The sequence below is a fragment of the Apis laboriosa genome, unplaced genomic scaffold, assembly GCF_014066325.1.
Source record: "Apis laboriosa isolate Shangri-la unplaced genomic scaffold, ASM1406632v1 scaffold4_cov146, whole genome shotgun sequence".
Taxonomy (NCBI): Eukaryota; Metazoa; Arthropoda; class Insecta; order Hymenoptera; family Apidae; genus Apis; species Apis laboriosa.
Genome location: NW_025223501.1, coordinates 423458 through 451227, shown reverse-complemented (window position 1 = coordinate 451227; position 27770 = coordinate 423458). Strand labels below are relative to the sequence as shown.

The following is a 27770-nucleotide window of genomic DNA, read 5'->3' as shown; positions in this document are numbered from 1 at the left end:
TTACATTAAATAACATTAAATAACATGATTATTTATAATTATTTTATAAAGAAAATGGTTTAATTAAAGACTATTAGTATTTAAATCAAAATAAATCGCGATCACATACAAAAATCTTTTGCAATTTAAAAAAAGTACGTATACAACTCTAGCAAGTTTTTTCACGCTTCACGATCAAAGTTCAATTCATAGAGAGACAAGGGTGACATTAAAACAAGCGATGCGTGTCAAGAACACGGTTCGCTTAATCCAACCGATCGCAGTAAACTTTGAAGATCAAGGACTGTCAATCACGGAAATTCTCCTGATATCGATACCATGCAAATATTCGTTAGGTAGAAATTCAGACACGATATACGTTAATAATGTTTTGAAATACATGTATTCTTCCATAAGAGCGTTCAATAAATATTACTATAAGGAATAAATATTCTCCAATTCAGGGAAATTTATAGATACATTGAGAGCAATTAGGTTGCACACAAGGAATTCCTGGCAATACCGATGGTAAATGAAGGAAACTAGGTCTTGGAGAAAGATGATCCGTAACTTGAGTATACACATGATCTCTCAGTTGTTGTTGCGTTCCTGAATTGAAATAATTATTGTATTGAACATTTAAAGCTACTCCTTCTTGTTCATGTCCACTATTTTTGATTGGCAATGCGGTACAAGCTGTTGCATCTACTATACTGTTAGGAAATTGTTCAGGAACGATATTTAAGAAACAATAGCCATCTCCATAGAAATTTCTTGAAAGACTGGAATAAATTGGAGCCAACATAGTACCAGCAATTTGTTCGTTAGACCTGGCCTCGTTAATGCTTTGAGGAGGCTGAAAGGCTGAAGTATAAGTTGTCGAATTGATTCCAAAACTGTCACTAGCAAAATATTCGATAGCTTTCAATAGATCTTGACCACATCTTTGCAACACTAATTGTAGTACTGAGAGCTTTGTATTGGGAAAAAGACGAGCTAATGTTTCCACTGAAGTTTGAGACACACTGCTCTCTTTTGTTTCCTCTCTATTGTTCACATTGAATACTAGGTTTTTGTTCTTTGGTGTGCTCTCCTTAATCACCTGTAGAAAGAGTATTGATCAATTAGGTGTTGTATCTCAATACCGTTGACACTACATCGATTAATCGAACTGTAATTTCAATTTATAAATGGCAATAGCACTTCAATTGATATTTTATTCTTGAAATTTTTGTTTAAGTAATTTGTTTCTAATTTTTTATATTGATATACAATTTTATATTGTATAAAATTTTTACGTTACTATGTGATTACATACTGATGAATTGAGACATTGATCATTTAAAGAGTCGTCCTTTTTCGAGTCTTCATCTCCTAGGTCCTCTTTTGAAGGAGGATTTTCTTGTTTGTTGCTATCCCCAATTGATTTTGGATCGGTTACTGCCATACCAAATATTTTTCCCGGAGGTAATCGACTGAGCTTCTGACCAGTTGCGACTTTAGCCATTTTTAGAGCAATAGCATCTTCTGCCGCCTGTTGTCTCTTAAGGGCCACCTTTTCGTGATTGATTTAATGCAATTAATTATGATAAATATAACACAAAAATATAGAAATTGGCATTCACAATGAAAAATGAAGTCAGATCAGATCATGACTCTGCGTCCAATTTATAAATGGACCAACCGCTTAGCTGATACTGCATATGTGTTTTCTTAACAGCCAATGTCAATAGAGATACATATGGGACCATTTGGCACGTGTTATTCCCGGCCAGACCACCCACTATATTGTTTCACATTGTCAGAGTTATTGAGGAAGTCTGACAGAGTGTCCCTCTTTTAGATTTTATGCTTCTTCTAAAACGAAGATGAAGTAACTAAGAATCCAAGAGGATACGAAATCGTATCCTATTTTGAAAAATATATTTTATTTTGCGATAAAATCATAAATTGTTTTAAATTCATTTTGAATAATTATAATAAATTTCAATAATGTTTAAAATTGAATGTTTAACAAAGAAAATAATAATTTTCAAATATTTCAGAAGAATTTTAATATATTTTTAAGATTTCACTTTTCCAAAAGAATTATTTAATATTATAAATTCAATGATGAAAATTAAAATATTCTAATAATCTGTATTATTTGAATATTTAAAGAAGATGAAATAACCATGAATATCACTTCCAAAGATCCCAAGTTAATTTTAAAATTATTTAAATACTTGACATCATTTTTAATTTTTAATAGCCTTTGAAATTGAATATTTTTCAAGTATATATAATTATAGAAGTAATGATCATTAATGTAAAAGAAATCAAACAAATTAACGGTTGATTGATGGAATTTAAACTTGATTCAGAAGCCAATATTTTCTGCATTTCACGCAGGTTTGTTTGAGAATCTGATAGTAATGTTACCATCGAGCTAGAGGATGGATGAAGTATCGAGTGTCATAATGCCTATGCAAACAGAAATGAAACGCAACACCAAGCGTTAATGGATTTAATTCCTCTTCTTTCCCATTTTGATCGACTTTCTTTCTCTTATTAGAGAAAAAGGAGATCGAGTGGTACAAGTACAATAGAAACTGAATATCTCTTTGTCATTAACTTCCTTCTGTTTTCTTTCTTTTTTTTTCTTGCAAAAGTCAGGATTTTTAATAGCACTTTGGCTATATGAAAAATTATTAAAGGATGATTAATTTTATTAAATGTTAAAGGTAACAATGTTGATCTTTTTTTTCTATATTTTTATCTACTTGCAATGAAGTAAAAATTCATTAATTATTTTTAATATATATATAAAAAAATTATATTAAACACCCACTGGAAATAGGATAATTACAATTTTATCGTTTCAATAAATGTGTGCGTCAAATATGTCTTCATTTTGAATCAACATCAAAAAGTTTTTGAAAAGTTTTCAAAATCACAGAAAATCAACAAAATATAATTAATTGACAAAATGAAATATTTAAATTTTTATTGTAAGTTGAAATCGAAGAAAAATATTACCTGTGCAGCCATCACCCTCTGTCTTTCTGCAATCAAAGAACATTTCGGACAAAGACACTCCCTATAACGACACTCTCTTTTGTGTCCCCTCAACCAAGAAATCAAGCCATGATTTCTACACCGAGCACACTTCGGCCTCCTCTGTTTCAGCTCACCTTCTGTCTCTTCATTCTCCACTTTTTTACTCTTTCCACGCAACATAATCATCCACTAACAATGATTCACAGATTCATTCATTTTAATTTATCTAACAATTTTATTGGTACAAAAGATAAATCTTTCTGATTAATAAAATATTAATAGTGGTCAACATTTTTATTTCTTTTAATTCACCAATAATGAATGAAACTGATAAAAAGAATAAATAAATAAGTAAAATTTTACTGACACAAAAAATATTTGTTTTTTTTTTTTTTTTATTAATCATCCACTAATAATGATGATAACGATTCACAGATTTATTTGTTTCAATTTATCTAAACAGAAATGGAATATAATAAATGAAAAATTAACTGGAGACAGGACAATTGTTGATGGACGACTGAATGGAAAGCGAGCTGAAAGAATTTTCGTTCTAATCTTCAGCAACATTTGGATTTTTCCATGGTATCGCGCGATTGGCTCTGCACCATATACTTACACGTTATCGGACTTTGCAGTGATTCCAGCATCCCTCCGAAGGAACAACAAGATAAACATTCATAGGACCACCCTTTCTTCACGATTGGCCCGCCAATGTTTGTTCTCTTCCGCCACTCCTACCGGGTCACTTCTGGCTTCTGCGACTTTCTAAGTAGATCCACTGACACTTCCTTGGACATGGGTAGTAACGAAACGTCTCATTCTCCAAGGTAAAAATACCTTCTGGCTTTTATATACGGTGCATAAAATCATCCCTTAGCAATCGATCCAAAATACTACGATTTTAATCTCGATACAACTCTTTTACTCTTTTTCTTCTATTAATTAAATTTCAAAGCATGCATAGAAGTTGAAATTTTTAATGTTGATATTTTAATATTTTAAAAGAAATATAAATGTAAAAAAATTGAAATGAGAGATATTAATGATTCTTTTATATCTTTAATAAGTTTAAAAATTTAAATTTTCAATTTTCTAAAATTCTTTTAATATTTTTATTAACAATATGATTGATTTTATTAACGATAACGATTCGATCTTTGAGCGATGTAACAAAGTTAAAATAATAAATGGATAAAAAATTCATTAGAAATAATAAATAATGAATAATTGAAATAAAATCTGAAATGAAATCTATCATTCTGAAAATAAAAGAAAATAATGAAAATATATTTGAATTTTTTTTAAAAAATAAATCTGTATGTAATAAAAATTGTATATAAATAACAAAGATAAAATAATACTAATGACGATGTAACGAAAGAAAATGGCCAGGAGAGGAACTGGAGAGAGAATGTGGTTGTAGAGAAAAAATTTATCGTCAAGAATCAAGATTGTATAATTCGCAGTTTTATCTTTTTTTTTTTTTTTTTTTTCATTTTTTTCACGAGTACAGATTCGTAGCCGGTTAAACGACTTTGGAGTCTGAACATTAATAATAAACGAGCTGTCGCAACAATAAATCTATCATTCTCGATATCATACGTTTCATTTTCTTCATTTCTTCTTTGTTTCACTAAGTATTAAAACATTCTTTGTGCCATTCTAATCGCACTTCCCACGAATATATGGAATGTGCAGCCATGATATGTGATTCCTTCGTTTTTGTCGAATTACGACTGTCAAAGGTGGGAGAGTTTACCGATTAAATGTAGACTTCTCTATATCTCTTTTTTTTTTACGCTCGAGCTTTTTCTTTTTTCTTTTTTTTTTTTTTTTTTTTTTTTTTTATTATTTTTTATTTTCTTTCCCACCCACATTGCACTATAAATGTTATTTCTTTTTCAACCACATTTTTATTTTTTTTTTTTTTTTTTTTTTTTTAGTTTAACCTGAGTATATGTATATGGATATGATAAATTATTGATATGACTATTTGTTGATATGGTAAAACTTCGTTGATATTATTTTCAAATCAATCACAGACTTACATTATGTTGGTTTTTTTTTATTTTTTTAATTTTATTTCTCTTTTTCTCTTCCTCCCCCTCCTCCCCCCCACCTTCGATTCAACCATATTTTTTTATAATTCATTAAATATTCCTTCTCTCTTCGTTTACACTGAATTTTTGCAGGAAGCAAAGTGTGGACAAGCATTAGCTGTTTTTCACATGGTCATTGACATCCTTAATATCCTTTCTTCCCTTCTTTAAAAAAGTAACGAGAAGGTACGAATATGATATCAAGAGAGAATGCGTGTTTTAAAATCGATCGTATCACTTAACAACAAGCTTAAGCCTAAATAGGTAAATTCCTGTAAATAACGACAACGTATTTATTCTTTTCGAAATTTGGCACGAACGACCTCCCTCTCTTCTTCACATTCCAAAGATTTCGAAAAACTTCGATATTCGAAGACGAATTTTAATATCTTTTGTCTTTCTCTTTTTTTAATTTTCGACAATGATTATTAATTTATTTTAAGTGATAAACTCAGTCAATATCACACTAAAATATTTCCCCCTTCTCCATAAGTTCATTGAGATTAATCTATAGGAAAAATGATGAAGAAAAATCGAATAGATAAGTATTTCGGAATGGAACTCGAGTTATTTCGCACACAAATATGCATTTAATCTCTATATCATTATAAAAAAGAAATTGATAAAGTTATTAAAAATTTTTGGTTACTTTTTGTATACTATTTAAATTTTTATAACTTTAAATATAATTTTAATAGAATAATATTCCACTCGTATTTATATTTGCATGCTGCATTCATAATATATTCCCCATTATTTCCTATTTTTCATATAAAAATTTAATCAAATATTTTAATCGATTTGAAACTTATAGGTTTCTTATATATTATTTATATCTATAAATTTCTGTAATAAATGCATCTGATATTAATGTTATCTATACTTTTATAACTTTTTATCAAATCATTTAATCAAATTCAACTTCTATAAAATTGTTCTAATTCTTTTCGTCTTCGAATAATAACTTCGATTGGATTATGAAATATCAAGGTACATTGGACATTCATATAGACATAATAAAAAATAAAGCGTAATATCGTAAGAGATCCATCGTGATTTCTATGTTTCATGGTCGTGCGTGCCTTAGCAATCATAACACGATAAAAAATTGATGCTCTCAATTTATACGTGTACGTTATTCTGCTTGGCGCGTATAAACTTTTCAAAATCACAGAGTGCGCGATCGGCGCATGCGCAAACAAAAACGCGCACTCTTCGAACGAGGACATAGTACATATGCGATTTCACTGAAAAAAATCTTCGTTACAACATAATTGTTTATATCACCAGAAAGCTTCAAAATTAATCCTTTGAAAATCACGAATTTTATCAATTCGAAGTATAAAAAGAAGCATAATTTCGCAATTTCTCGATAAAATTGTTCTACAAAATTGTTCATCAATATTCGTAAAAGGAGCACTGATTTCCAGTGCAGATAGAAAATTGTATTGTGAATCTTCGATAAGATAAAAATGTAATTTTAAATATTAATCGTGATTAAAAAAGGATTAAATTAAAAATTATGATTGCAAATTCTTACAAATAATATAAAAAGAATAAAAATTGATCTACGATTACGCGGAAGAAGCTCACAATTTTTATAAATTACATCAATTATGTATGGCCCCGAAAAAATCATAGAATATGATTTACCGATTTTTAATTCGCATGTGTGTGCATGTGTGTTTTCTTCGTTTTTCCTCCTCCTAATTTATCTTCTTTTTTCTCATCTTTTAGCTTGCTGAGGGTCGATTTCATAAGGTCAGATTCGCCTTTGACTAAACTCTATTTAACCTTGTATCTAAATATAACAGTGAACATATATATGTATACATACATTCACATATAGATGAGCTAATGCATGTATGCACATATGCATATATGCATCATGTCATCAAGAAATTAAAGCAACACTGAACAAATTTTTCCCATCTTTTCAACTATGTACAATATTAAAAAAAAAAAAAAATTTAATATAGTTGAATAATAATTGAATTTAAATTAATTCCGCTTTTCTTTATTTATAAGTTATAAAATTAGATTTGTGCTATAATGTAAATCTTGAAATATAAGTGAATTGACGTGAAACCGCCCTCGTTTCTAAAATGGTGCACTCACGTATATGCTCGTATGCTCAAGATACAATATAAGATATATGTATCCCTTTCGTGAAATAACCGTTAGTAATAATAATGATCATAGTAATGACACTGATAGTTTGTCTATTGTAATATCGACGGGATAATATTCGCTTTCATTAATCCCAATAATATGTCGGACTGAGTCGAGAATACACTGTTCGTCCTTTAAAGCTATGATTGAACATATGGGCACGAGTAGACAAGAAAATTGACTGCGTAAAAAGTGGCTGGAATCATTATTCGTTGATGTTCACAGAAAGCGAGCAACGCAGATATTCTAATGGTCAAATTAGAATTTACATTTTCATCCACTCGTGTCTCCATTGAATTACTTAAACAAAAGAAAGTTTTACAATACAATACAATATAATACAATAGAGACGGCATCGAATAAGAATTAAATACAAAGAAAATTGTAATAATGGCTCCAACAAAATCGAGGTGGAGTCTGAGCAAATTTTTCAAATTGATAGATTAATAGAATTCATTCTATTCTTCTGTAAAAAAAAAAAAAAGTTTATTATAAAATATACTATTAAGTTAAATTTTGTATACACGTGTATACATATATATATATATATATATAGGTATTAGGGATAAATATTCTTCATCGACCATTATATTTTCTGATAGTATTTCATAATATCAAAATACAAATTCAAAAACACTAGTTCTAAGATTAGAAAACTTTTGAAGTCTAACTAAATCTCAACTATAATCTAAACTAAACATAGATTCAAATATTACCAAAATTAGAATCTAATCCAATTTTAAAAATCTAATTTAAATTTTTTAATGTCACTTATTTTCAAATTCGATGTTATATCTATGAATACTTCCTATATATTCTAAACCGAAGATTTTTTTCAAACTTTCTATTTTTTTTTATTCATCAAATATTATCAATAGAAATTGAATTTAAAAATCATTGTGCCTTCGTGTTTTATATTAATGATACGTATAATAATTCTGAAAGTCTGATATTGAAAATTTTGCCCAAACCTAATCTAGGTACCTCTTTTATAACAATAAACGCGAGTAGCAAGATGAACAAAACTCGAGTCGAGGAACAAACGAGCTCTTCGCGGCGAGTCCCTTTAATTAACGTTTCCTCGCAAACACTAACAAACCTACGTCTGTATATAACATACAGGAGGAAAACACTAAAATATGAGTCAACACGGAAAACGCGTGATGCCTAATGAACCTTGTACGTGTACATGTAAATACATAAACTTCTCTGTTCATCTCTGTGTATTTGTGTGTGCGTGTGCGTGTGTGTGTGTATTTGTGTATATGTTTATATCAACGTGACGTAATAAATCCTAATTAGCATCGTTACAAAAACCTTACAACTATTCAACAAAAACCAATCTTGTAACAACTTTTATCTAATTTTGTTGTTTCTTGTTCGCATGTTCCCCCTTATGCTATATTCCTAGCTGAAGAAACTTGTGCGACACCGGTCCCAAAATTAATGATCGCAGTAGTCTCAGACAGCGATTTTGAAAGATTTTCGTGAAAGAGCATATTATTTTTTGAATCATATTCAGTATATCTCTTATATATTCATTATTACAATTTTGTATCGGTTACTCTTTCAGGAAAAATCCATTTTGTTTCATTGGGCATGTAAAATCGTTTTTTGTTGTTGGTTCTTAATATAAAGATCGGTTATTGCCGGTTCAAACAATCACGCCTCTTGCATAGTAAACTCGACATAGCCAAACGGGTGAAAGCCAAAATGTAACGAGCTTACTAGTATAAAATAATCGCCTTTTTTTATATGACGATTTGTGAATCATGATTCATATATGACGGATATTCATCATACACTTATGAAAATATTCAAACGATGATTCTCGTAAAATTCAGATTCAGATTTCGCGTATCCTCGATTGATTTGCCGCCGCTGATTTTTTTTCGAAGTGTAGTTAAAATAATTAAAAAATCGCTTATTACGTAGTAAATTGAATAAGGATAATGCTGCGAAATTAAATATTGCATCGGATGAGTCTCCATACGTTTGAATGCGTATTATACATGAATCGCGATTCACAAATCACTGCATGAAAGAATGATGAGATGCATATTGTATATATGTGAATCGCGAATCCCATGTAAAAAAACGCGTATTTATCGTTGGTCTTGTGAAATCTAGGAGACCAAGTACATTACTCTGTATCAAAATTGAAAAAAATTGTCGATGGAGTAACGTTTCGTTAGAAAGAGACTAAAAATAATATTTCGAATCGACTGTCGTATGAACAATCGATTTGTCTCTTACGAACATAACATTACAATATACAATCATTTGAAGAGAATTCGAAACGTTTCAAAAAATTACTTTTTTAGCGCAAGAATAAATTTTTTAATGAACAAAGAGTATTTTAGACATACCCTGTACGACACGTAGCCTTCTAGGATATCTATCATTCCTTTTATTAACACAAATCTAACCTATATTAATTACTGGTCGTGTCGAGACTACCGTGGCCGATGTTATGCCGGGTCAAAAGAATGACAACAACGACGACTTGTTACTTTTGTCATTTTTTTTAGCTTCTTGTCGCCTGAAAATGCGATGTATTGCAACTTCTTATTCTTCTTGTTCCACTTTCGGCTCGTTACATCACGCAGCATTTCTCCTTCAGACTGATCGCGTTGTTACTTTGTACAGGCTGTAACGATACTGATCTATTTTTTTCGAGCATCAATAGATCCCGGAACAAGGCGTTCACGTTATGATTCGTCTTGGCAGATGTTTCCAAAAAACCACAACCCCAATTCGCGGCTTCTGCTGCACCCTCGCTCATCGATACTTCACGCACTGATGGACTCTCATCACATTTGTTTCCAACCTGTTAAATAATTAAAAGAATCGAATCGAAAAATCAAATCATAAATTTGTTATTTTTTTTATTTATAATTAAAAAATAAAATTTATATAAAAAATTATTAAAATTCTTTCGAATAGTTTTTATTATTATATCATTTATATTATTAAAAAATTTAATAATATTAATAATATATATATTATCGCTCTCTTCGTCGATCTTAATAGCATCAAAATTTTTTTTGAATAATTCGAAAATTAAAGTAAAATAAGTTTAAAGAAAACAACTAAAAGAAGTTTTTTACAATATATTTGAAAGTCATTAAGATTATCGATAGAAAATAATTAATTGATAAGAACATCGATATTTTTTATAATAAATTTTTATATTTTCTTTGTAATATTTCCGATGTATATCGATGAAAGATTTTTTAAACTTAAAAATCTCTACGTATCAATTGAAAATTCATGTTAAAAAATAGGTCTTACCAACATTATAGGTATCTGTGATATATCCTGCCCTTTAAGTTCTCTAATAATGGCCCAGATTGGTCGTAATTCCTCGAGGCTTTGCCGTGAGCACACCGAATATACGAGGATGAAGGCATGACCTTTACTTATAGAAAGCCGCTGCATCGCGGGAAACTGATGAGACCCCGTTGTGTCGGTAATTTGAAGCGTGCATATATTTTTATTGCAGCTTATCACCTGAAATATCGTATCATAATCGTCCCATTTCATTATTTATTTATCCTTTGTCACGCTTCTCGTCGCATACACAGCACAGGTCTCAACAATTTCACCAACGAAGCTTTTATACTTTTTCTCTTTTCAAAACTTCTTCAGTAATTCCAATGTGCTTGAAACTAATATTGCAAGAATTGATTAGAAAATAATTTAAATCTATTACAATTTCGATCGATATCAGCGAAAAATCAATTGAACGAAACTGTCGATAAATTGAATTATTGACTAATCGAACGATTATGCAATTCCAATTACTGCGCAATCTATAATATTTTTGTTAAAGTTGATAAAAACAAATTTTAATTAATATTTATGATATACAACATAGAGTAAAATGAAAATGTATAAGCTAAAAGTATTCTTTATATTCTTAAATATTTACGAAGAAAAATATTGTTAATTATTAAACAATAAAAAGATATTCAAATTAAAAATATTCAAATATCAATTAAAAATATTTAAACATTAAAAACATATATATTTAAATAAATATATATGTTGAATAAAAGAAACAAAAAGAATTGAAAGAGAAAACTCGATTACTTAATTGCGATTCAATTTCATGTAAATTTTATTATAATTACAGAATAAGATAATAATTTGAAAATGAGCGATTAAATTAGAACAATAATCTTGCATCATGTATGAATCATCAACGAAGCGTCAGCAATTTACGTCACGAAAATCCCTGTTATTTATCTGATCTAAAAAATTTATTATCATATACGATATATATTTATTACTTGCCTATCCAATCTAATTCTATTTCGGTTAAAAATTCTACATAATTACTTTGAAACATAGGATTACAAAATCAATTTAAATGAGAAATCCAAAAATTGTCATATAAAATGTATTGAAATTAGGAATCAAAACAATTTTCTATTTTAAAAAAAATAATAAACTTTGTTTATAGTGGTATTCTAGAAATAATTAATTAATTAAAAATAAAATTCGCATGCAAGTATAATCACATTGATCTCGCATCTATAAATATTAGATACTATAAATATTAGAACGTAATTTTTTTGAAAATGAAATATATGACAAAAATTCATTTTATATTTGTAAAATTATATAAAAAAAATTGGTAAATTTGTAATTTTTTTATAATCTTTAATTTTATATATATATATATATATATAAAATATATATAATGACATATATTTTTTTTACACATAATAGTAAAGTATATTTGATAAAAAAAAAATAATAAATTTAAAATTTTTTTTATAAATCTTTATGCAAGAGTTTATGCAAAAGTTCATTATACAAAGTACTATAGTATATCTATAGGATTTATGTTTTTTTTTTTTAGATTTACCTGTCTATATGTATCCTCGATGGTAGGTATATAAGATTCACGAAAGGTTCCTTTCACGAAACGCAATACGAGAGAACTCTTGCCAACACCACCCGCTCCAAACACCACCACGCGGTAATCATTGCTCTGCTCTGGCATTCTGACATCTGCCGTCCCGATGATGTTAACCCCCGCTAACCGGGGTCTCTTCAGTATAAATTTATCTGTCATGCATAACGTACAAAAACGAAATTGACTTGAAAATCCATGGATTTTGCATAAAAGTTGCAACAACCCTCCGCCATTCTATAGTTCTCTTATTTTTTTTTTTTTTTTTTTTTTTACACCTCTGCTGATTATTTACATTGATTAATATATTTTTTTTATTCGATTTCCATGAGAATGTGATGATTACCAATTGATTGTATAAAGCAAATTATTTTGGACAACAATAAAATTATCATAATAATAAATCTTTAATTGACGTCAATTTAATAAATTCAAAAAATTTAATGTCAAATTATTGATTTACATTCTTTTTTTATCTTTATAATTTGTTAATATAATATTTAACTTTTATAATAAATATATATTATTATCATTTTCTTAATATTGTGATGTTTGATCGCTGAAAAAAACCGACGACTTGATATAAATGCCACTTCATAATCCTCTTATAACCCGTAATCATCCCTCTACATGTGTATATATTCAACAAGTGATGTTTGAGACTCGAGACTCTTGTCATCGTTATCAAACAAGATTTTCACTAGAATATTCACATAGAGATCAATGATTATAGTATTATAAACCAATTTAAGAAACTTGTATCAATATTTCTTAATTGTTATCATTTCCATCATTTGATCATTTCCAAAATTGTTTAAAAAAAATTAAATAAAAATTAAATAATCAGTATAAACACATGACAGAGGTATATTCTGAAAATATACGTAACCGATTACTGAACCACGACCACGGTTAAATGTCGACGCGTCACGCATTAGATGATAAGATCTCGATCGTATTGACCCGATGATGCGGAAGGTCTGCAGATAATAAAGTATTTGATGAACCTTGTATAGCAGACGACACTGTCGTGCGCTTTTTTTTCTTCAAGTCACTTAGATCTCTGGTAAACTATACTATTCCTAGAAAAAATGTTAATTTTCTTGATGCACTTCTCAATTTTTCTTTTTTAATTTAAAAAATAATGATAAAAACCGCGTTCAAATGTGATTCTTGTTAAAATATAAAAAATCTTCTTCCACTCCAAAGGAAGAAGCAACGTGAATCCTTTCAAAAATCAGGATAATAACAATTGGCTTGAGAATGTTCGTCTCGTGTCAATGTTCGGATAATTACTATCTAATATCCAATATTTTAACCACGATTGTTGATTACCAAATAATCGATTGACAAATATTACGTTCGATTTTCAATGGCCACAGAATAAGCATATTCGTAGCACTCTATCTTCGGCTGCTCGCTGCTGTAAACTTTCACGATCTCAAAGGAAAACGAAACGCACGCCCTCCGCACCGGGACTCACCCTACTCCGCCAGTTGAATGTGTGTATGTGCGTTAGGTACGTGCGCACTATGCCAAAAGTACCGCGGAAAATCAATAGCATATTCGTGTATTTGTGAACATGCACGTGCATCATTGACTATGCGTTTTCAATCTTTCTTGTTTTTACAGAACATTTTAGAATAGTTTTTCCTTGACTTTTTGCTGAAATATATGCTGGATTCATTTTGAACAGGAATGGTAAGCCTAATGTCAGATGCATTAAAATTCTTAAAATTCTACATGCATGATCCAAAAAAGATTTTAACAAGGGATATTAATTTAAAAGTTATAAGAGAAATATTATAAAGAAATAGAAGATACAGATATTCTTATATATCATTTTTTATATTCTAATTATTATAATTGTAATGTATAATGCTAATAAAATTGAAAATAAATATAAGTATACAGCTTGGTGAAAAATTGATAGTAAAGTTCTTGCATAGCACAGCCATAAAGTTCTTATAAAAATAATATAATCACTAACGATATAATTATTTAACTGATTTCATTTTTGAACTTCAAGTTTCTTTCAGTAATGGATTTTTTATGATGACATCGCTTCCTTCATTTTCTATGGATTCATATGTCCACTTACGATTATTCCTAATAAAAAACTTATTTTTAACATTTAAAAAATAATGTAATTTTTTAATATCATACCTGCATTCATGACCACACTTAAGAGAATTGCATTTAGGACAAGGAAAATGACATCCAGCACAATTTAAATTTAAACAATCACAAAGATCATCTCCTGTTTGAGTATAAACTCCATTTTCATCATACATAGCATGTCTTTTGTGACCTTGATACAATCGTCGATGAAGTTTTCGTTTTTCTCTTTCACTATGTTCCGGATCAAAGTTACGTAGAAATTTTTTTGTTACACTATCTACTCCTTTTTGTCGCGATCCTCGTGTACTTTTCTGTGATGGAAAATAATATAAGAATTCAGAAAAATTGAAATTTATGATAGTATATCAAAAACTTACTCGTTCAGCACGTGGAGGAGTCTCTAAAATTGGATGTAAATTTTCATTCGAATTTCCTGTATCCATATCTTATATTTAAGATTTGATATAAAGTTTTAATTATACATTTAATTATAAATTTTGATTAACATAACCTCCATTATATGAAATACTTATTATTAGTTTAAAAATCTAGTTTAAAATTCACATAATAATATATATATTAATATTTGAAAAGAAAGAAAAAATTACACAATATAATTAAAAAATTAATCGCATTTTTCTTTAATTAATTATTTCATGACAGATTAATGACTTATCAAAACAAATTGTCTTTTAATATCACATGTTTAATGTATCAGCGACATCCTGTGAAATTATTAGAAAATAATATTTTTTTCTTTATCTATTGTTGATATTCATTAATTTATCAGATGAAATTTAGGATAAATATAAAGATGGAAGTAGGATAAATATGAGAATTTGCACCATCTGTAAATAAAACTAATATATAGATAAGGAGAGTCAATAATAAAAGAAGAATAGAAATAGAATAAAAATTGACTATCAAGGCCATCTTTTGAATATCACAGATATTTTTTCAAAGAAAAAATAAGAGAGTAAGAATTATAAATTAGCGCCATCTCTTGAAAAATATCTTTCTACAATTACTTAAGAGATAAAATTAATTAATATTAATTATTTATCATATTACATTTTTATCATTTCTTTTTTAAAGTAGAAGATTAAATCTTAATTTAATAATAAAAAAATATTAAAATAAATATTAAATAAATATTAAAAAAATATATAAATATTATATTCTCAATTTTATAATATATTTCTGGATCATTTATATTTAAGATGACGATTTCGCAAAATATATCTCGTATAATATATTTTTATTAGATTCAAAAACTTAAAAAATATAGTTTTATTTTTGGGAATATAATATAGTAGTATTGTAAAGTACTGTACTGTACTTAAATTACCTTTATTATATGTTAGCTTTGAAAACATCAACTAAAACGGTAAGAAAATGAAAAATATTCTTGAAGCACGAAACAAAAAAATAAATTAAAATATTAAATATTAAAATATTAGTTCGTAGATATATTGATTGCTGATTACAGATAATTATTTCTGTATTCTTTCATAAAGAATGTTAGATGACACTTAATTCATACACGTGGTTAAAATTATAATCAAATAATACATATATACATACATATATATATATATATATATATATATGTATAAATAAAAACTAAATAAAATATGAAAATAATGATTGTAAAAATATATTAAAAAAAGAAATTATATAATATTTTAGTTGAAAAATTTTCACACAAATAAATATGGGAAAAAAAAAATATAATTGGAAAGCAAGAAATAATATAGAAGTTATAATTGATAATTCTGTGACTAAAAAGGTATTTCTATATATATAGTAATATAATATATTATCGAAAAAAACGAAAAAAAAAAATATTTAAAAAATCTTTTTTAGATTCCCATAGATATTATACATCGTGAAGATAATTTTGATAGTTGTAATGCATTAGTTCTCCCAAATGAAAAGAGGAAGACTAAAAAGAAAATTAAAAATACTGTTATTACTCGATTATTATCTAAAAAACGTAGAAAACAATTAGAAAAAGTTATAGAAAAGAAGAAAAAGAAATTACAAGTAAGTTATTGAGCATAAAATTTGTTTTTATATTATTTTTTTATTTTTATTTTTTATATTATTTTATTATTTTTATTTTATTTTTTTACTTTAACAGAGAACAGAACTTCTAAAAGAATTAGTAGAAGTACAAGCATCACCAGAAGAACTAAAACAATATGTATCTTTGACAAGTGTACAAACTAAAGGATTAAAACGTCATTTTAGAGAAGCAGAATTATCTGTTAAAGAATATAAAATTGATTCGAATATTAAAAATAAAAATGATACAATAGAAATGCCTATAAATGCTATTAGAGCTAGCAAGAAAAAAAGATTAGCTATTTTAGAAAAAGAAGTAATTGAAAAAACAATTTCAGATCTAAATGTTATTGGATTTGATGTAAGTTAATAACCATCTAATAAATCAAATATTAATATAATTGTTAATGTAATTTGTTATAGGAATCTAGTAATAGCGAATTAGAATCAGATACAAAAAATAATGAAGATGAGCAAAAAGAAGATGCAACAAATATTGTGTCTTTAGAAAAAAATAAAATAAAGGAAAAAAATGAGCATATTTCAAATAAAAAAAATGATCTCATAGACGGAAATGTAACAAAAAATACTATAGAAGAAGAAAAAAAATCAATAGTCACTTTAACTAAAAAATCCTTAAAGCCACAACAACTGATAGAAAAAAAGTCTGCTCTGTTTGTAATGCTGCAAAGGAAACCAGAAATTCAAGCAGCTAGATTAAAATTACCAATAGTAGCAGAAGAACAAATTATAATGGAAGTAATTAATGAAAATCCTGTTGTAATAATCACAGGTGAAACAGGCAGTGGTAAAACTACGCAAGTTCCACAATTTCTCTATGAAGCTGGCTATGCTCAAGAAAAGTTAATTGGAATTACAGAACCAAGAAGAGTAGCAGCTATATCTATGAGTAAACGTGTTGCTCAAGAAATGAATCTTAGTGAAAAAGAAGTTTCTTACTTGATTCGTTTTGAAGGAAATGTTACACCTGAAACAAAAATCAAGTTTATGACTGATGGTGTATTATTAAAGGAAATACAAAATGTATGGAATTATTTAAAAAAATTAAATAGAATCCTTTGGAATAATTATAATCAGAATTTTTAATATTTTAGGATTTTTTACTGACGAAATATTCGATAATTATTCTAGATGAAGCACATGAACGTAGTGTATATACTGATATTTTGATAGGATTGTTATCACGAATTGTACCACTACGGAATAAAAGAAAAAATTCTTTGAAACTTGTAATTATGTCAGCTACATTACGTGTAGAAGAATTTGTAGAAAATAACAAATTATTTAAAATGAAACCACCCGTATTAACAGTGGAATCAAGACAATTTCCTGTTACAATACATTTTAATAAAACGACAAGCATTAATTATATTTCTGATGCTTTAAAAAAAGCTATAAAAATACATACTCGACTTCCTGATGGTGGAATTTTAATATTTTTGACGGGTATATTCTTTAAAATTTCAAATTATTTATAAATCTTATAATATATTTTTTTTAAAAATATATATCATTAATTTAGGACAACGAGAGGTAAATTTCGTAGTACGAAAATTGCGTCAAGCTTTTTCTACAAGAAATAAGAAAGAAATTACAAAAAAGATAGAAAAATCAGAAAATAAAGATTTTTCAAAAAAGAAAGAAGATATTCAAGACAAAAATGATAATAATAAAAACGATAATATTGATAGTGATAATGATTTTTGTTACAAAAAAGCTATTCGTTATAACAAATTACGTCAAAAAAAACACATTCAACTACCAAACATTAATCTGGATGAGTAATAAAACATATTTATTTTTTTATATGATTAATTACTACATATTATATAACTTTTTTCCCAATTATCTTATAATCATACACTAATTTTTAGTTATTCTGTAATTCCTATTGATGATACATACGAAGATTTAATTGCTGCAGAAGATGATGAAGAAGAACAATTAGACGAAAGTGAAGATGAAGATATGATTAATCCAAAGATTTGCATAAATGCACAACCATTATGGGTTTTACCATTGTATTCTTTGCTTCCAAGTCATAAACAAGCAAGAGTAATTTAAAAGTTCAAAAATATTACAATTCATAAAAATAGTAATTGAGAATTTAACAAGAATTAAACAATTTTTATCTTTAGGTATTTGAGCCACCTCCAGAAGGTCATCGTTTATGTGTGGTATCCACAAATGTAGCAGAAACTTCCTTAACTATACCTAATATAAAATATGTAATAGATTGTGGACGTTGTAAAATAAAGATGTATGATAAAGTAACTGGTGTTAATACATATAAAGTCTACTATACCAGTAAGGCATCTGCTAATCAACGGGCAGGAAGAGCTGGTAGAACTGGTCCTGGACATTGTTATAGGTATTTATTTATTTTGAAATATTAGTTCATAATTAGAAAATATAATTTCTTTATTAATAAATATTAATTGCAGGTTATATTCTTCAGCAATGTTTAATGATCATTTTGAACAGTTTAGCCAATCAGAGATTCAAAGAAAACCTGTAGATGATTTAATTTTACAAATGAAAATCATGAATATTGATAAGGTTGTGAATTTTCCTTTTCCAACGCCACCAGATGCTACACAATTAAAAATGGCTGAAAAAAGACTAATAATACTTGGAATTTTAGAACAGCCAGCTATTGAAAAAAAAGGTATAGTTATAATCCTTTATTAACAAAATATAATCTATTATTTATCCATTGTAATTACTCTTTATTTAGATTTATATAGTGCTAAAGTAACATCACTTGGTCGCAGTATAGCTGCATTTCCTGTTGCTCCTCGTTACGGAAAGATGTTAGCTTTGTCCCATCAACATAATCTTCTTCAATACACAGTGTGTATGGTGGCTGCGCTTTCTGTTCAAGAGATATTTATGGAAACATTTGATATAGATGTTGATTCTCGGAATAAATGGTTACAAATAAAACGTTTTTGGGCTGGTACCGGCAATAGTTTACTTCTTGGTACATGATTTAAATTTTTTAAAAATTATGATAATAAGATGTAAATATATTAATTAATTAAATATAATATTCTATGGAAAAGGTGATCTGATGGTTTTAATCAGAGCTGTAGGAAGTGCAGAATATGCAGGAACTAAAGGAAAATTATTTTCTTTTTGTGAAGAGCATGGTTTACGACATAAGGCGATTGTGGAAATTCGAAAACTCCGACAGCAACTAACAAATGAAATTAATTTGAATATTCAAGATTTAAATCTCATCATTGATCCACAGTATGTACAATAAAAAATAAATAGTAAATAATAAGAACTGAAGAAAAAAATGAGGAAACATCTACAGAGAATTCAAATTCTCAGAAAATCGGGATTCTATATATATATTCTTGTTTTTCATTACTTTTTTAGTGCTTAATTATTTTTATTTACATTATTAAAAAATTTATTTCTATGATTTTGAATTTTAATTCAGGATGAAACCTCCAGTTGATATGGAAGCCAAACTTCTCAGGCAAATAGTTCTCGCAGGAATGGCTGATCAAGTGGCAAAAAAAGTGATGCCAGATGAGATTAATGAAGATCAAGATAAAACTAAATGGAAATATGCCTATAAGTAAGATATTAAATATTTTTTAATCATTTTAAATATATAATTAGATAATTTTTAGAACTGTAGATATGGAAGACCCAGTATTTCTACATTCCTCATGTGTTCTTCGAAAAATATGTCCTGAGTGGGTAGTTTATCAAGAAATATATGAAACAAATAAAATGTATATGCGTGGTGTCACAGCTATAGAATCAGAATGGCTTCCTAAATTTGCTCCTTCTCTATGTCAGCTTGGAGATCCTTTGACTAATCCACCACCAAGGTACACAAATCTATATTTTTTTTTTATAATAAAACATTTCCTTATACTATTTAATTTATGAAGGTATGATCCAGAAACTGGAAAAATAATGTGTAGTATAACAGGAACATTCGGAAGAGCAGGTTGGAAATTACCAATAATGAATATGGAATATCCATTATCCATAGATGGGGTTAAATGGTTTGCATGCTTTTTTTTAGAAGGAAAAGTATTTCCAAAATTAAAACAATTCGTTTCTTCATTATTATCAACTCCTCAAAGCATTACCAAAGCATGGGCTAAGTAAGATTTTAAATAGAGTTAAAATAAATAAAACAATTCAAAATTAATAATTTGACATGAAATTTTAGATTAATTCCGCGAACACAAGAAATGACACAACTATTATTATCTCATGGAATTATGTCAAAAGTACAATTATTAGAAACTTGGAAGGCAGATAGAAATTGTAAGTATATGTTTTTCGTACATAATAATAAATATGATCAAAATGATATTAAGAAATTATCGTTATAAATTTCAGTTCTTTTATCAGCTTATCAAAAATGGTTGCCAGAATCAATGCATGGACATATCATGATCATTTGGCCACCTATATGATAAATTTTATGCTAAATTATATATCCACAATTGTATATTGTATAAATACTTGAATTTTATAATATATAAATATTTAATATTTATTACAATTATCTATTTCAACAAAATTTTACTCAGTTTATTCAACGAAACTGCAATATTGCATATAATTTATGTTTAACTTAATTAGAAATTTTGCTTTGGTTTCGACAAATTATAATTTATACACATAGCGCTCTATGTTTTATTTAATTTCAATTAATATAACTATTTAATAAATTAGTATCTTAACCTAATATCTTATATAGTATATTAGTATTTATATACAATAAATTAGAATATATAAAGAAATATCTACTTATAGTGAAGTTAAAAACATAATGATAGAAAATATAATGAATATTTACAAAATATTTGCAGTTTCGCTATAAATGAAAATTGCGCAAGACATTGGTTATTCTAAACTCCATTATTCTATATAAAGTAATCTTCATTTAAAATCGCATTGGCAGTGCTATGATAGTAAACATTTCAATATTTGGAAATACTATTAGATTAGATCACTCTGTTTTTACTATTTTTTTTTCCTTCTTTTTGATCGGATTTTTTTTACAATCTCTATAAATATTATTTAGATCAAAAGCTGCCTTTATATTATCCTAAAAAATAATTCAAATTTTTTTATATACATATGTACATTCCAAAATTTAAAAATCTATTGTTACACATACCAAAGAAAAAAGAAATTTAATCAGTTTTCCTTTATGATCTGCATGTGGACGTCTTTCTATTTCTTTACCTTCTTTAAATAAAATTAAGGTAGGAAGCTGTTTGCTAGTACTAGCATCACTAATATGATATTTTAGCGCAGCATCTGGATATCTACCTATATCTACTTTTCCGAATTTCAAATTTTCTAAAGCATATCTATAAATTTATAAAATATTATTTTTAATATAATATTATATAATTATTCATAATATAAATGATTGATCATTACGAACTCTGCTGAAAGTTCAGAGAATATTGGTGCGAAGTTAACACAAGCTGGATTCCAAGCTGTATAGAATGCAACTAACCAAATGACTTTTGTATCACGGTAAAGTTCTTCTTGTAATCCATTTGCACCACGTAAATATGTTACCTTTTCTGGACCTTGATATGTTGGTTCAGGAAACATTAAACCGCATACTATAATTATTAAATTATATAATAATGTTTATTTGAAAATTATTATATCAAATAAATACTTACAAATGAATATAATAGCAAATATTATTCCCATACGAATATCTGCATAAAACCAAAGAATCAGATTTGCAACTTTAGTATATACAAAGCTGGATGATAAATAGCTTATCATAGTTACACTTCCAGTTTTTCGTGTTCTTATCATTATGACTATCATGAGAAAAAATAGTATTTCTGTTTCTCTCTAAAATAAAAATATATTTATATATTATAAAAATATATTCTATTCAAATAATTTAATAATATTTCTATTTTTATATTTAAATGACTTACTCCATCAAGTTCACATTCAGCTTGTGCGAATACATAATTACAAACAATTGGTATACGTTTGGAAATAATGTATGAAAGACTAAGTAAAATATTTATAAAATAGTAAGGCTTCAACAAAAGTCGCAAATCTTTTTTGAAAGGCATTTTCTTTTAAATGAATATGAGAGGGGTTATGTATACTGATTAGAATAACAGCAACTCCCAAATTTGGGAGAATACTTTTATCCTATTTTAATTTTAAATAAAAAGTGTTTTAATTGATATAAAAAATACTCTAAATAATTTGTTATAATTTAATTTCTTTTTCAGCAAAAATGTGTGACAATCTTAAACATCGATTATAAATTGCTTATGTCACGAATTCTTTCATGTTTAGTCAAACTTCAAATTATAATTTGAATTATTTCATAAATTTTATTTACTTATTATAATACAAAATTATAATAAAAAAAAATATAAATGGATCATGATTCACTTCAAAAAGTAAATGGTAAATTAATGTAATTCAAAAGAATGTAGAGAGAGAGAGAGAGAGAGAGAGAGAGAGAGAGAGAGAGAGAGAGAGAGAAAGAGAGAGAGAGAGAGAGAAGAATTTTTCTAATATTTATTTAATTAATATATTAAATTATATTTTTTACAGATATATCAAATGATTTAGATAAATTATTAATTATTAATAATATTCGAAAAAATAAATCAAATGAAATAATTATGATTATGATTAATATTAATTATTTGATAAGATAGAATTTATAATTGATCATAATATATACGTTCATTGAACTTGATATCTTGTTAAATTTTTCCACAAATCCGATAAGATTTGATATTGTAAGAAAATTTAATTATTAATTATTAATTATTTATTGTAATAATTGTTTATTATTTCTCATATTTCACATAAATTAATTATTATAAATTTACAATGAAAATAATTCATGTCATATTCATCTGTTTGTAAAGCTCATTAATTTTTATAGATTATCAAATCATTTCAGAAATATTATATCAAAACAAAACAAGTTTATACAATCTAACATCAGAGAGATATATCCCCTCTTTCTTTATGAACAAAGATCAAGTCTTAGTACTAATCAATAGCTAACTGAACTTCAAACATGAAGATCTTACTAACTATTTACTTGGTTGTATATGTTTCTTTAACACAGTATGAAGAAATTTTTGCTTTTAATAAGAGCATTCCTTTGGTAGTTATTACTTGGGATTATGAAAATGCTACACAAAGAGGTAATTGTTTGTATATTCAAAGAAATAATTTCATAAGACTATAATAATAATATAACAATTTTATTGATATGTGTTTATAATTTGTTTTAGCTTGGAATGTTTTAAATAATGAAGAGAGAAGTGCTCTGGATGCTATAGAAGAAAGTTGCAGTTTTTGTGAAGATCAGAGATGCAGAAAAACTGTAGGATATGGGGGTAGTCCAGATGAATCTGGAGAAACAACTTTAGATGCTCTTATTATGGATGGGTATATATATATATATATATATAAATAATATATTTATATATATATATATATATATATATATACCCATCCATAATATATTATTTATATATATATATATATATATACCCATTCATAATATATTTATATATAATAATAATATATATATAATATATATAATAATATATATATATTATATATATAATAATAATATATATATATAATATATATATATATATATAAAGTACTGTTTCTGATTTTATTATTATATTATTTGCTTAAAAATAGAGTAACAATGGATGTAGGTGGTGTAGGTTTGTTAAGAAATGTTAAGAATGCGATTTCAGTTGCCCGTAAGGTTTTACATAATACTAAACATTCTTTAATTGGTGGAGAACTAGCCACAAAATTTGCTATAGAAATGGGATTTAAAAAAGAATCTTTACAAACAGAAGAATCAAAGAAAATGTGGTTAGACTGGAAAGCAAATAAATGCCAGCCTAATTTTTGGAAGGTAAATTATTTTTATTACAGAAATTCTACATATATCTAATTATACATATATCTTCTCAGAATGTAAATCCGGATCCAACAAAGACTTGTGGACCATATCGTTCAAAAGACTTTATGGACAACAATTTGGAGGAACATTTATCATATATGACTGAAGAAAACCACGATACGATCGGAGTTATAGCTATAGATTCAAATGGGCATATAGCAGCTGGTACATCAACAAATGGTGCCAGAAATAAAATCCCTGGTCGCATTGGGGATTCCCCAATAGCAGGTGCAGGTGCATATGCTGATCAAGATGTTGGTGCGGCAGCTGGAACCGGCGAAGGAGATATCATGATGCGATTTTTACCAAGGTAAAAGAATTCAATGAATGATATAATTTTTTCTATTTTGCAGTTTTGTATCTAGGGATTTTTTTAGTTTTTTAGCTGTAGAGGAAATGCGCCGTGATGCTACTCCTACTGCAGCTGCAACCACAGCAATTAATAGAATCGCTAAACATTATCCTACATTCACTGGTGCAGTAATTGCATTAAATAAACATGGAGAATATGGAGCTGCATGCAATGGAATTACCCGTTTTGCATATTATGTGGCCAATCCTGAATTAGGAAAACCAACGATACATTATGCTACTTGTATAGATGCTAAATATCAAGTTTTTAATGCTAAAAACATTTAATGATTTTTTTGTAATTTTTTTGATTTCTGATGTTTATTAAGAGAAATTGATAATATTTTTTGGTACAAATTATTTTTGATTACAATAAAAGTTGAAAGTATGCAAAAATGAAATATTATTATTTTTTAAATAAAATTTTAATTTTTTTATATTTAATTTGCTCAAAAAAATTTAAATTTAAAATCATAATCTTTTTCCGTTAGATGTCAGTAACATTCAAGATTTCTGAAGAAGATTCACTTATGGAAAATATATTAATCTGAAAATTATTAGAGAGGGAATAAACAAAATTTAACGACGCCATCTATCCAATGATATGATATATTATATAATACTACTAAATAGTAGCTAGTAGATGGCATCGCGTTGTATCATTTCTCTAATAGGTTATTGTTTTCTTAAAGTTCTCCACTCTATTATTTTTAACTTTGTGATATTTGTTAATAAAGATATTCTATTGTGGTAATAGTAAGCTGTCAAAATATATTCAATTAAATGATAAATTCTTTTTTAAGTCAATATTGTAAATTTTAAAATATCAAGTATATGTAAGGTATATACTTATAATTTATAACATTAGTATTTTATTTAATTTTCAATTTCTTATAATAATTTTAATATTTAACAAATTAACCTCAATATTTTAGAACATTTATATACAATAACCAAAATGCCAGAAACAACGGAAGAAGATATGGGGATGTCTGTTCGTTTAACGAATGATGATTTCCGGAAACTATTGATGACACCAAGAGCATCTGTTCCATCTGCTACTCCAGCTTCTGTGCCTGGAACTGCTCGAGATGCTAATGCAAAAACTGCACAAACACCAAATATCAGTGGTGGCAGTCGTGCAGAATTACGAAGAAAAAAGAAAAGTTTTTATGCCAAATTAAAAAAACAGGAAGAAGATAAAATGGCAGAATTAGCAGAGAAATATAGAGATAGAGCTAGAGAACGTAGGGATGGTACAAATCAAGATTATCAAGCAGAAGATCCAATGAATAGTGCCAGTGCATATCGTGCAGTTGCACCAGATTTGAAATCAGGAATGGATGCAGCTGAACGTAGAAGACAAATGATTCAACAATCAAAATTCTTAGGTGGTGACATGGAACACACTCATTTAGTAAAAGGATTGGATTATGCTCTTCTTCAAAAAGTAAGAATCTGCAAAAAATTATGATTTAATTTGTAATGTAGAAATAGAAATAAATTTATAAGATAATATTTTATTTTACAGGTACGTAGTGAAATAGAAGCAAAAGAACATGAACAGGAACAAGAAATGGAAAAATTGGTTAAGCCAAAGGATAAAAAAGATAAAAAAGAAGGAGAAAAGAAAGATGATGAGATGCAGTTTAAAACTAAGATAGGACGTAATATTTATAGAACAATTATAACCATGAAATCTAAACAAATTGAAAGAAATGAATTATTTACTCCTGGCCGCATGGCTTATGTAATTGAATTAGATGACGAAAATACAGATGTAGATATACCGACTACTCTCATTAGAAGCAAGGCAGATGTACCCACTATAGATAATACTCCTACTTTAACAACAAATGATATCGTAATAAACAAACTGGCACAAATTTTATCTTATCTCCGTCAAGGTAATCGTCATGGTAAAAAAGGAAAGAAGTATAAAGATGGTAGATCAAGACCTGACGATATGAATGACATGGATATTGCTCCAAGACCGCAAGACGAAAGTATCTATGGAGATATTGGTGATTATGTTCCAACGATTAGTAAGAAAGATCCAAATCAACCGCGGGAAAAGAAAAAAGGTTCTTATTTTGATAAACCAGAGAATGGTTTGGATACGGATGATAAAGCAAATACTCCTCAATTGCCAAATATTGCATCTTCCAATTCAGATAATAATGCACCAAAAAAAGGTGCACTCCTTAATAAATTAGCTGCTGAACCAGAAGGATATGCAGAATGTTATCCAGGCTTGGATGAGATGCAAGATGCTATAGATGATTCGGATGATGAAGTAGATTACACCAAAATGGATCTTGGTAACAAAAAGGGTCCTATTGGCAGATGGGATTTTGATACACCTGAAGAATATAGTGAATATATGAATAATAAAGAAGCCTTACCAAAAGCAGCATTTCAATATGGTGTAAAAATGGCTGATGGAAGAAGAACAAGAAAATATAATAAAGAAAAAAATGAAAAAGCTGAATTAGATAGAGAATGGCAGAAAATTCAGAATATTATGAATAAAAGAAAACCCACGACAGTATTGGATGGTGCATCAGAATTCAAAGTTCCAAGATATTAAATATTCGATCTGTATAAATTTGTTTTCCTAATTAATTTTATTTCGTTAAAATAATAATATTATATGTATGTATAGTATATAATAGTATATAATCGATCTCGTTCGTGATTAAAACATGTACAAGATCAGGGATATAATAAAAGACTGTACAATATTTTTAAATCTGTTCTGATTTTCTGAAATTGCGTTGCTAATATTATAACCGAAAACTTACATTATTTTTTTATTCATCTTGACCCAGCTTTTGATCTAAACTGACTAAAACTAGTATGAAACTAGTCATGTAAACATCATATTGATAACCTATGACCAATTGATAGGGGGGAATCTTTCATTCAGATTCGTTCGAACCAGTTAAAACTTGTAATTTACTATAATAGATCTAATAAAAATTATTAATTCTTAATATGTTTAAAT

General features: G+C 27.4%; 7 protein-coding genes across 13 annotated transcripts; 3 read left to right on the top strand and 4 right to left on the bottom strand.

Moving 5' to 3' along the window:
• Positions 1-117: 117 nt before the first annotated feature.
• LOC122717189 (doublesex and mab-3 related transcription factor 3, truncated-like) lies at positions 118-3204 on the bottom strand. Its single transcript, XM_043941016.1, has 3 exons — positions 2998-3204; positions 1298-1534; positions 118-1081 (listed from the first exon to the last, which is right to left on the bottom strand). Exons 1-3 carry the CDS (start codon positions 3202-3204, stop codon positions 440-442), a joined length of 1086 nt encoding a protein of 361 aa, XP_043796951.1. The 3' UTR covers positions 118-439.
• Positions 3205-8100: 4896 nt separating this feature from the next.
• LOC122717033 (GTP-binding protein Di-Ras2) lies at positions 8101-13936 on the bottom strand. Of its 5 annotated transcripts, none has more exons than XM_043940708.1 (5): positions 13372-13936; positions 13224-13298; positions 12169-12371; positions 10587-10805; positions 8101-10122 (listed from the first exon to the last, which is right to left on the bottom strand). In XM_043940708.1, exons 3-5 carry the CDS (start codon positions 12304-12306, stop codon positions 9889-9891), a joined length of 591 nt encoding a protein of 196 aa, XP_043796643.1. In that variant the 5' UTR covers positions 12307-12371; positions 13224-13298; positions 13372-13936; the 3' UTR covers positions 8101-9888. The 5 variants fall into 5 exon arrangements, with proteins under 5 accessions (XP_043796643.1, XP_043796644.1, XP_043796645.1 ...); XM_043940709.1 differs by having other exon boundaries at positions 13577-13936; XM_043940710.1 differs by having other exon boundaries at positions 13224-13287; positions 13577-13936.
• A 115-nt stretch (positions 13937-14051) lies between these two features.
• LOC122717217 (ARL14 effector protein) lies at positions 14052-14875 on the bottom strand. Its single transcript, XM_043941060.1, has 3 exons — positions 14715-14875; positions 14383-14648; positions 14052-14325 (listed from the first exon to the last, which is right to left on the bottom strand). Exons 1-3 carry the CDS (start codon positions 14778-14780, stop codon positions 14241-14243), a joined length of 417 nt encoding a protein of 138 aa, XP_043796995.1. The 5' UTR covers positions 14781-14875; the 3' UTR covers positions 14052-14240.
• Positions 14876-16051: 1176 nt separating this feature from the next.
• LOC122717317 (probable ATP-dependent RNA helicase kurz) lies at positions 16052-20959 on the top strand. 2 transcript variants are annotated; one of them, XM_043941275.1, is made up of 17 exons: positions 16052-16126; positions 16204-16383; positions 16481-16765; positions 16828-17448; positions 17520-17871; positions 17948-18206; positions 18300-18480; positions 18564-18796; positions 18870-19093; positions 19163-19408; positions 19491-19680; positions 19877-20017; positions 20073-20276; positions 20340-20398; positions 20477-20558; positions 20627-20724; positions 20800-20959. In XM_043941275.1, the coding sequence occupies exons 1-17, from the start codon at positions 16052-16054 to the stop codon at positions 20874-20876; spliced, it is 3507 nt and encodes a 1168-aa protein (XP_043797210.1). In that variant the 3' UTR covers positions 20877-20959. The 2 variants fall into 2 exon arrangements, with proteins under 2 accessions (XP_043797210.1, XP_043797209.1); XM_043941274.1 differs by having other exon boundaries at positions 20340-20558.
• Positions 20960-21167: 208 nt separating this feature from the next.
• Positions 21168-22878, bottom strand: LOC122717321 (thioredoxin-related transmembrane protein 2 homolog). Its single transcript, XM_043941281.1, has 5 exons — positions 22380-22878; positions 22110-22290; positions 21860-22046; positions 21587-21782; positions 21168-21514 (listed from the first exon to the last, which is right to left on the bottom strand). Exons 1-5 carry the CDS (start codon positions 22521-22523, stop codon positions 21416-21418), a joined length of 807 nt encoding a protein of 268 aa, XP_043797216.1. The 5' UTR covers positions 22524-22878; the 3' UTR covers positions 21168-21415.
• A 192-nt stretch (positions 22879-23070) lies between these two features.
• On the top strand, positions 23071-25158 carry LOC122717320 (N(4)-(Beta-N-acetylglucosaminyl)-L-asparaginase-like). Its single transcript, XM_043941280.1, has 6 exons — positions 23071-23210; positions 23378-23627; positions 23718-23874; positions 24139-24364; positions 24424-24722; positions 24790-25158. Exons 2-6 carry the CDS (start codon positions 23498-23500, stop codon positions 25049-25051), a joined length of 1074 nt encoding a protein of 357 aa, XP_043797215.1. The 5' UTR covers positions 23071-23210; positions 23378-23497; the 3' UTR covers positions 25052-25158.
• A 102-nt stretch (positions 25159-25260) lies between these two features.
• LOC122717319 (protein Red) lies at positions 25261-27507 on the top strand. Of its 2 annotated transcripts, none has more exons than XM_043941278.1 (3): positions 25261-25437; positions 25699-26213; positions 26295-27507. In XM_043941278.1, the coding sequence occupies exons 1-3, from the start codon at positions 25407-25409 to the stop codon at positions 27351-27353; spliced, it is 1605 nt and encodes a 534-aa protein (XP_043797213.1). In that variant the 5' UTR covers positions 25261-25406; the 3' UTR covers positions 27354-27507. The 2 variants fall into 2 exon arrangements, with proteins under 2 accessions (XP_043797213.1, XP_043797214.1); XM_043941279.1 differs by having other exon boundaries at positions 25432-25604.
• Positions 27508-27770: the final 263 nt, after the last annotated feature.

Bases quoted from the DNA above. Each gene is read 5' to 3' on its own strand.
- LOC122717189 (XM_043941016.1), bottom strand. From the start codon at position 3,204: ATGATTATGTTGCGTGGAAAGAGTAAAAAAGTGGAGAATGAAGAGACA. The intron at 1,535-2,997 runs GTAATATTTTTC...AATCACGAAAAG, and splicing joins AGAGGGTGATGGCTGCACAG to GTGGCCCTTAAGAGACAACA. The intron at 1,082-1,297 runs GTATGTAATCAC...CTCTTTCTACAG, and splicing joins ATCAATGTCTCAATTCATCA to GTGATTAAGGAGAGCACACC.
- LOC122717033 (XM_043940706.1), bottom strand. From the start codon at position 12,378: ATGACAGATAAATTTATACTGAAGAGACCCCGGTTAGCGGGGGTTAAC. The intron at 10,806-12,168 runs GTAAATCTAAAA...ACGATATTTCAG, and splicing joins TCGAGGATACATATAGACAG to GTGATAAGCTGCAATAAAAA. The intron at 10,123-10,586 runs GTAAGACCTATT...ATTATTTAACAG, and splicing joins CACAGATACCTATAATGTTG to GTTGGAAACAAATGTGATGA.
- LOC122717217 (XM_043941060.1), bottom strand. From the start codon at position 14,780: ATGGATACAGGAAATTCGAATGAAAATTTACATCCAATTTTAGAGACT. The intron at 14,649-14,714 runs GTAAGTTTTTGA...TTTCCATCACAG, and splicing joins CTCCTCCACGTGCTGAACGA to AAAAGTACACGAGGATCGCG. The intron at 14,326-14,382 runs GTATGATATTAA...GTTTTTTATTAG, and splicing joins AAGTGTGGTCATGAATGCAG to GAATAATCGTAAGTGGACAT.
- LOC122717317 (XM_043941274.1), top strand. From the start codon at position 16,052: ATGGGAAAAAAAAAATATAATTGGAAAGCAAGAAATAATATAGAAGTT. The intron at 19,681-19,876 runs GTATGTACAATA...ATTTTAATTCAG, and splicing joins AATCTCATCATTGATCCACA to GATGAAACCTCCAGTTGATA. The intron at 20,725-20,799 runs GTAAGTATATGT...TATAAATTTCAG, and splicing joins TTGGAAGGCAGATAGAAATT to TTCTTTTATCAGCTTATCAA.
- LOC122717321 (XM_043941281.1), bottom strand. From the start codon at position 22,523: ATGCCTTTCAAAAAAGATTTGCGACTTTTGTTGAAGCCTTACTATTTT. The intron at 22,291-22,379 runs GTAAGTCATTTA...TTTTTATTTTAG, and splicing joins CTGAATGTGAACTTGATGGA to AGAGAAACAGAAATACTATT. The intron at 21,515-21,586 runs GTATGTGTAACA...ATTATTTTTTAG, and splicing joins TTAAATTTCTTTTTTCTTTG to GATAATATAAAGGCAGCTTT.
- LOC122717320 (XM_043941280.1), top strand. From the start codon at position 23,498: ATGAAGATCTTACTAACTATTTACTTGGTTGTATATGTTTCTTTAACA. The intron at 24,365-24,423 runs GTAAATTATTTT...ATATCTTCTCAG, and splicing joins GCCAGCCTAATTTTTGGAAG to AATGTAAATCCGGATCCAAC. The intron at 24,723-24,789 runs GTAAAAGAATTC...GGATTTTTTTAG, and splicing joins ATGATGCGATTTTTACCAAG to TTTTTTAGCTGTAGAGGAAA.
- LOC122717319 (XM_043941278.1), top strand. From the start codon at position 25,407: ATGGCATCGCGTTGTATCATTTCTCTAATAG. The intron at 25,438-25,698 runs GTTATTGTTTTC...TCAATATTTTAG, and splicing joins TTGTATCATTTCTCTAATAG to AACATTTATATACAATAACC. The intron at 26,214-26,294 runs GTAAGAATCTGC...TTTATTTTACAG, and splicing joins ATTATGCTCTTCTTCAAAAA to GTACGTAGTGAAATAGAAGC.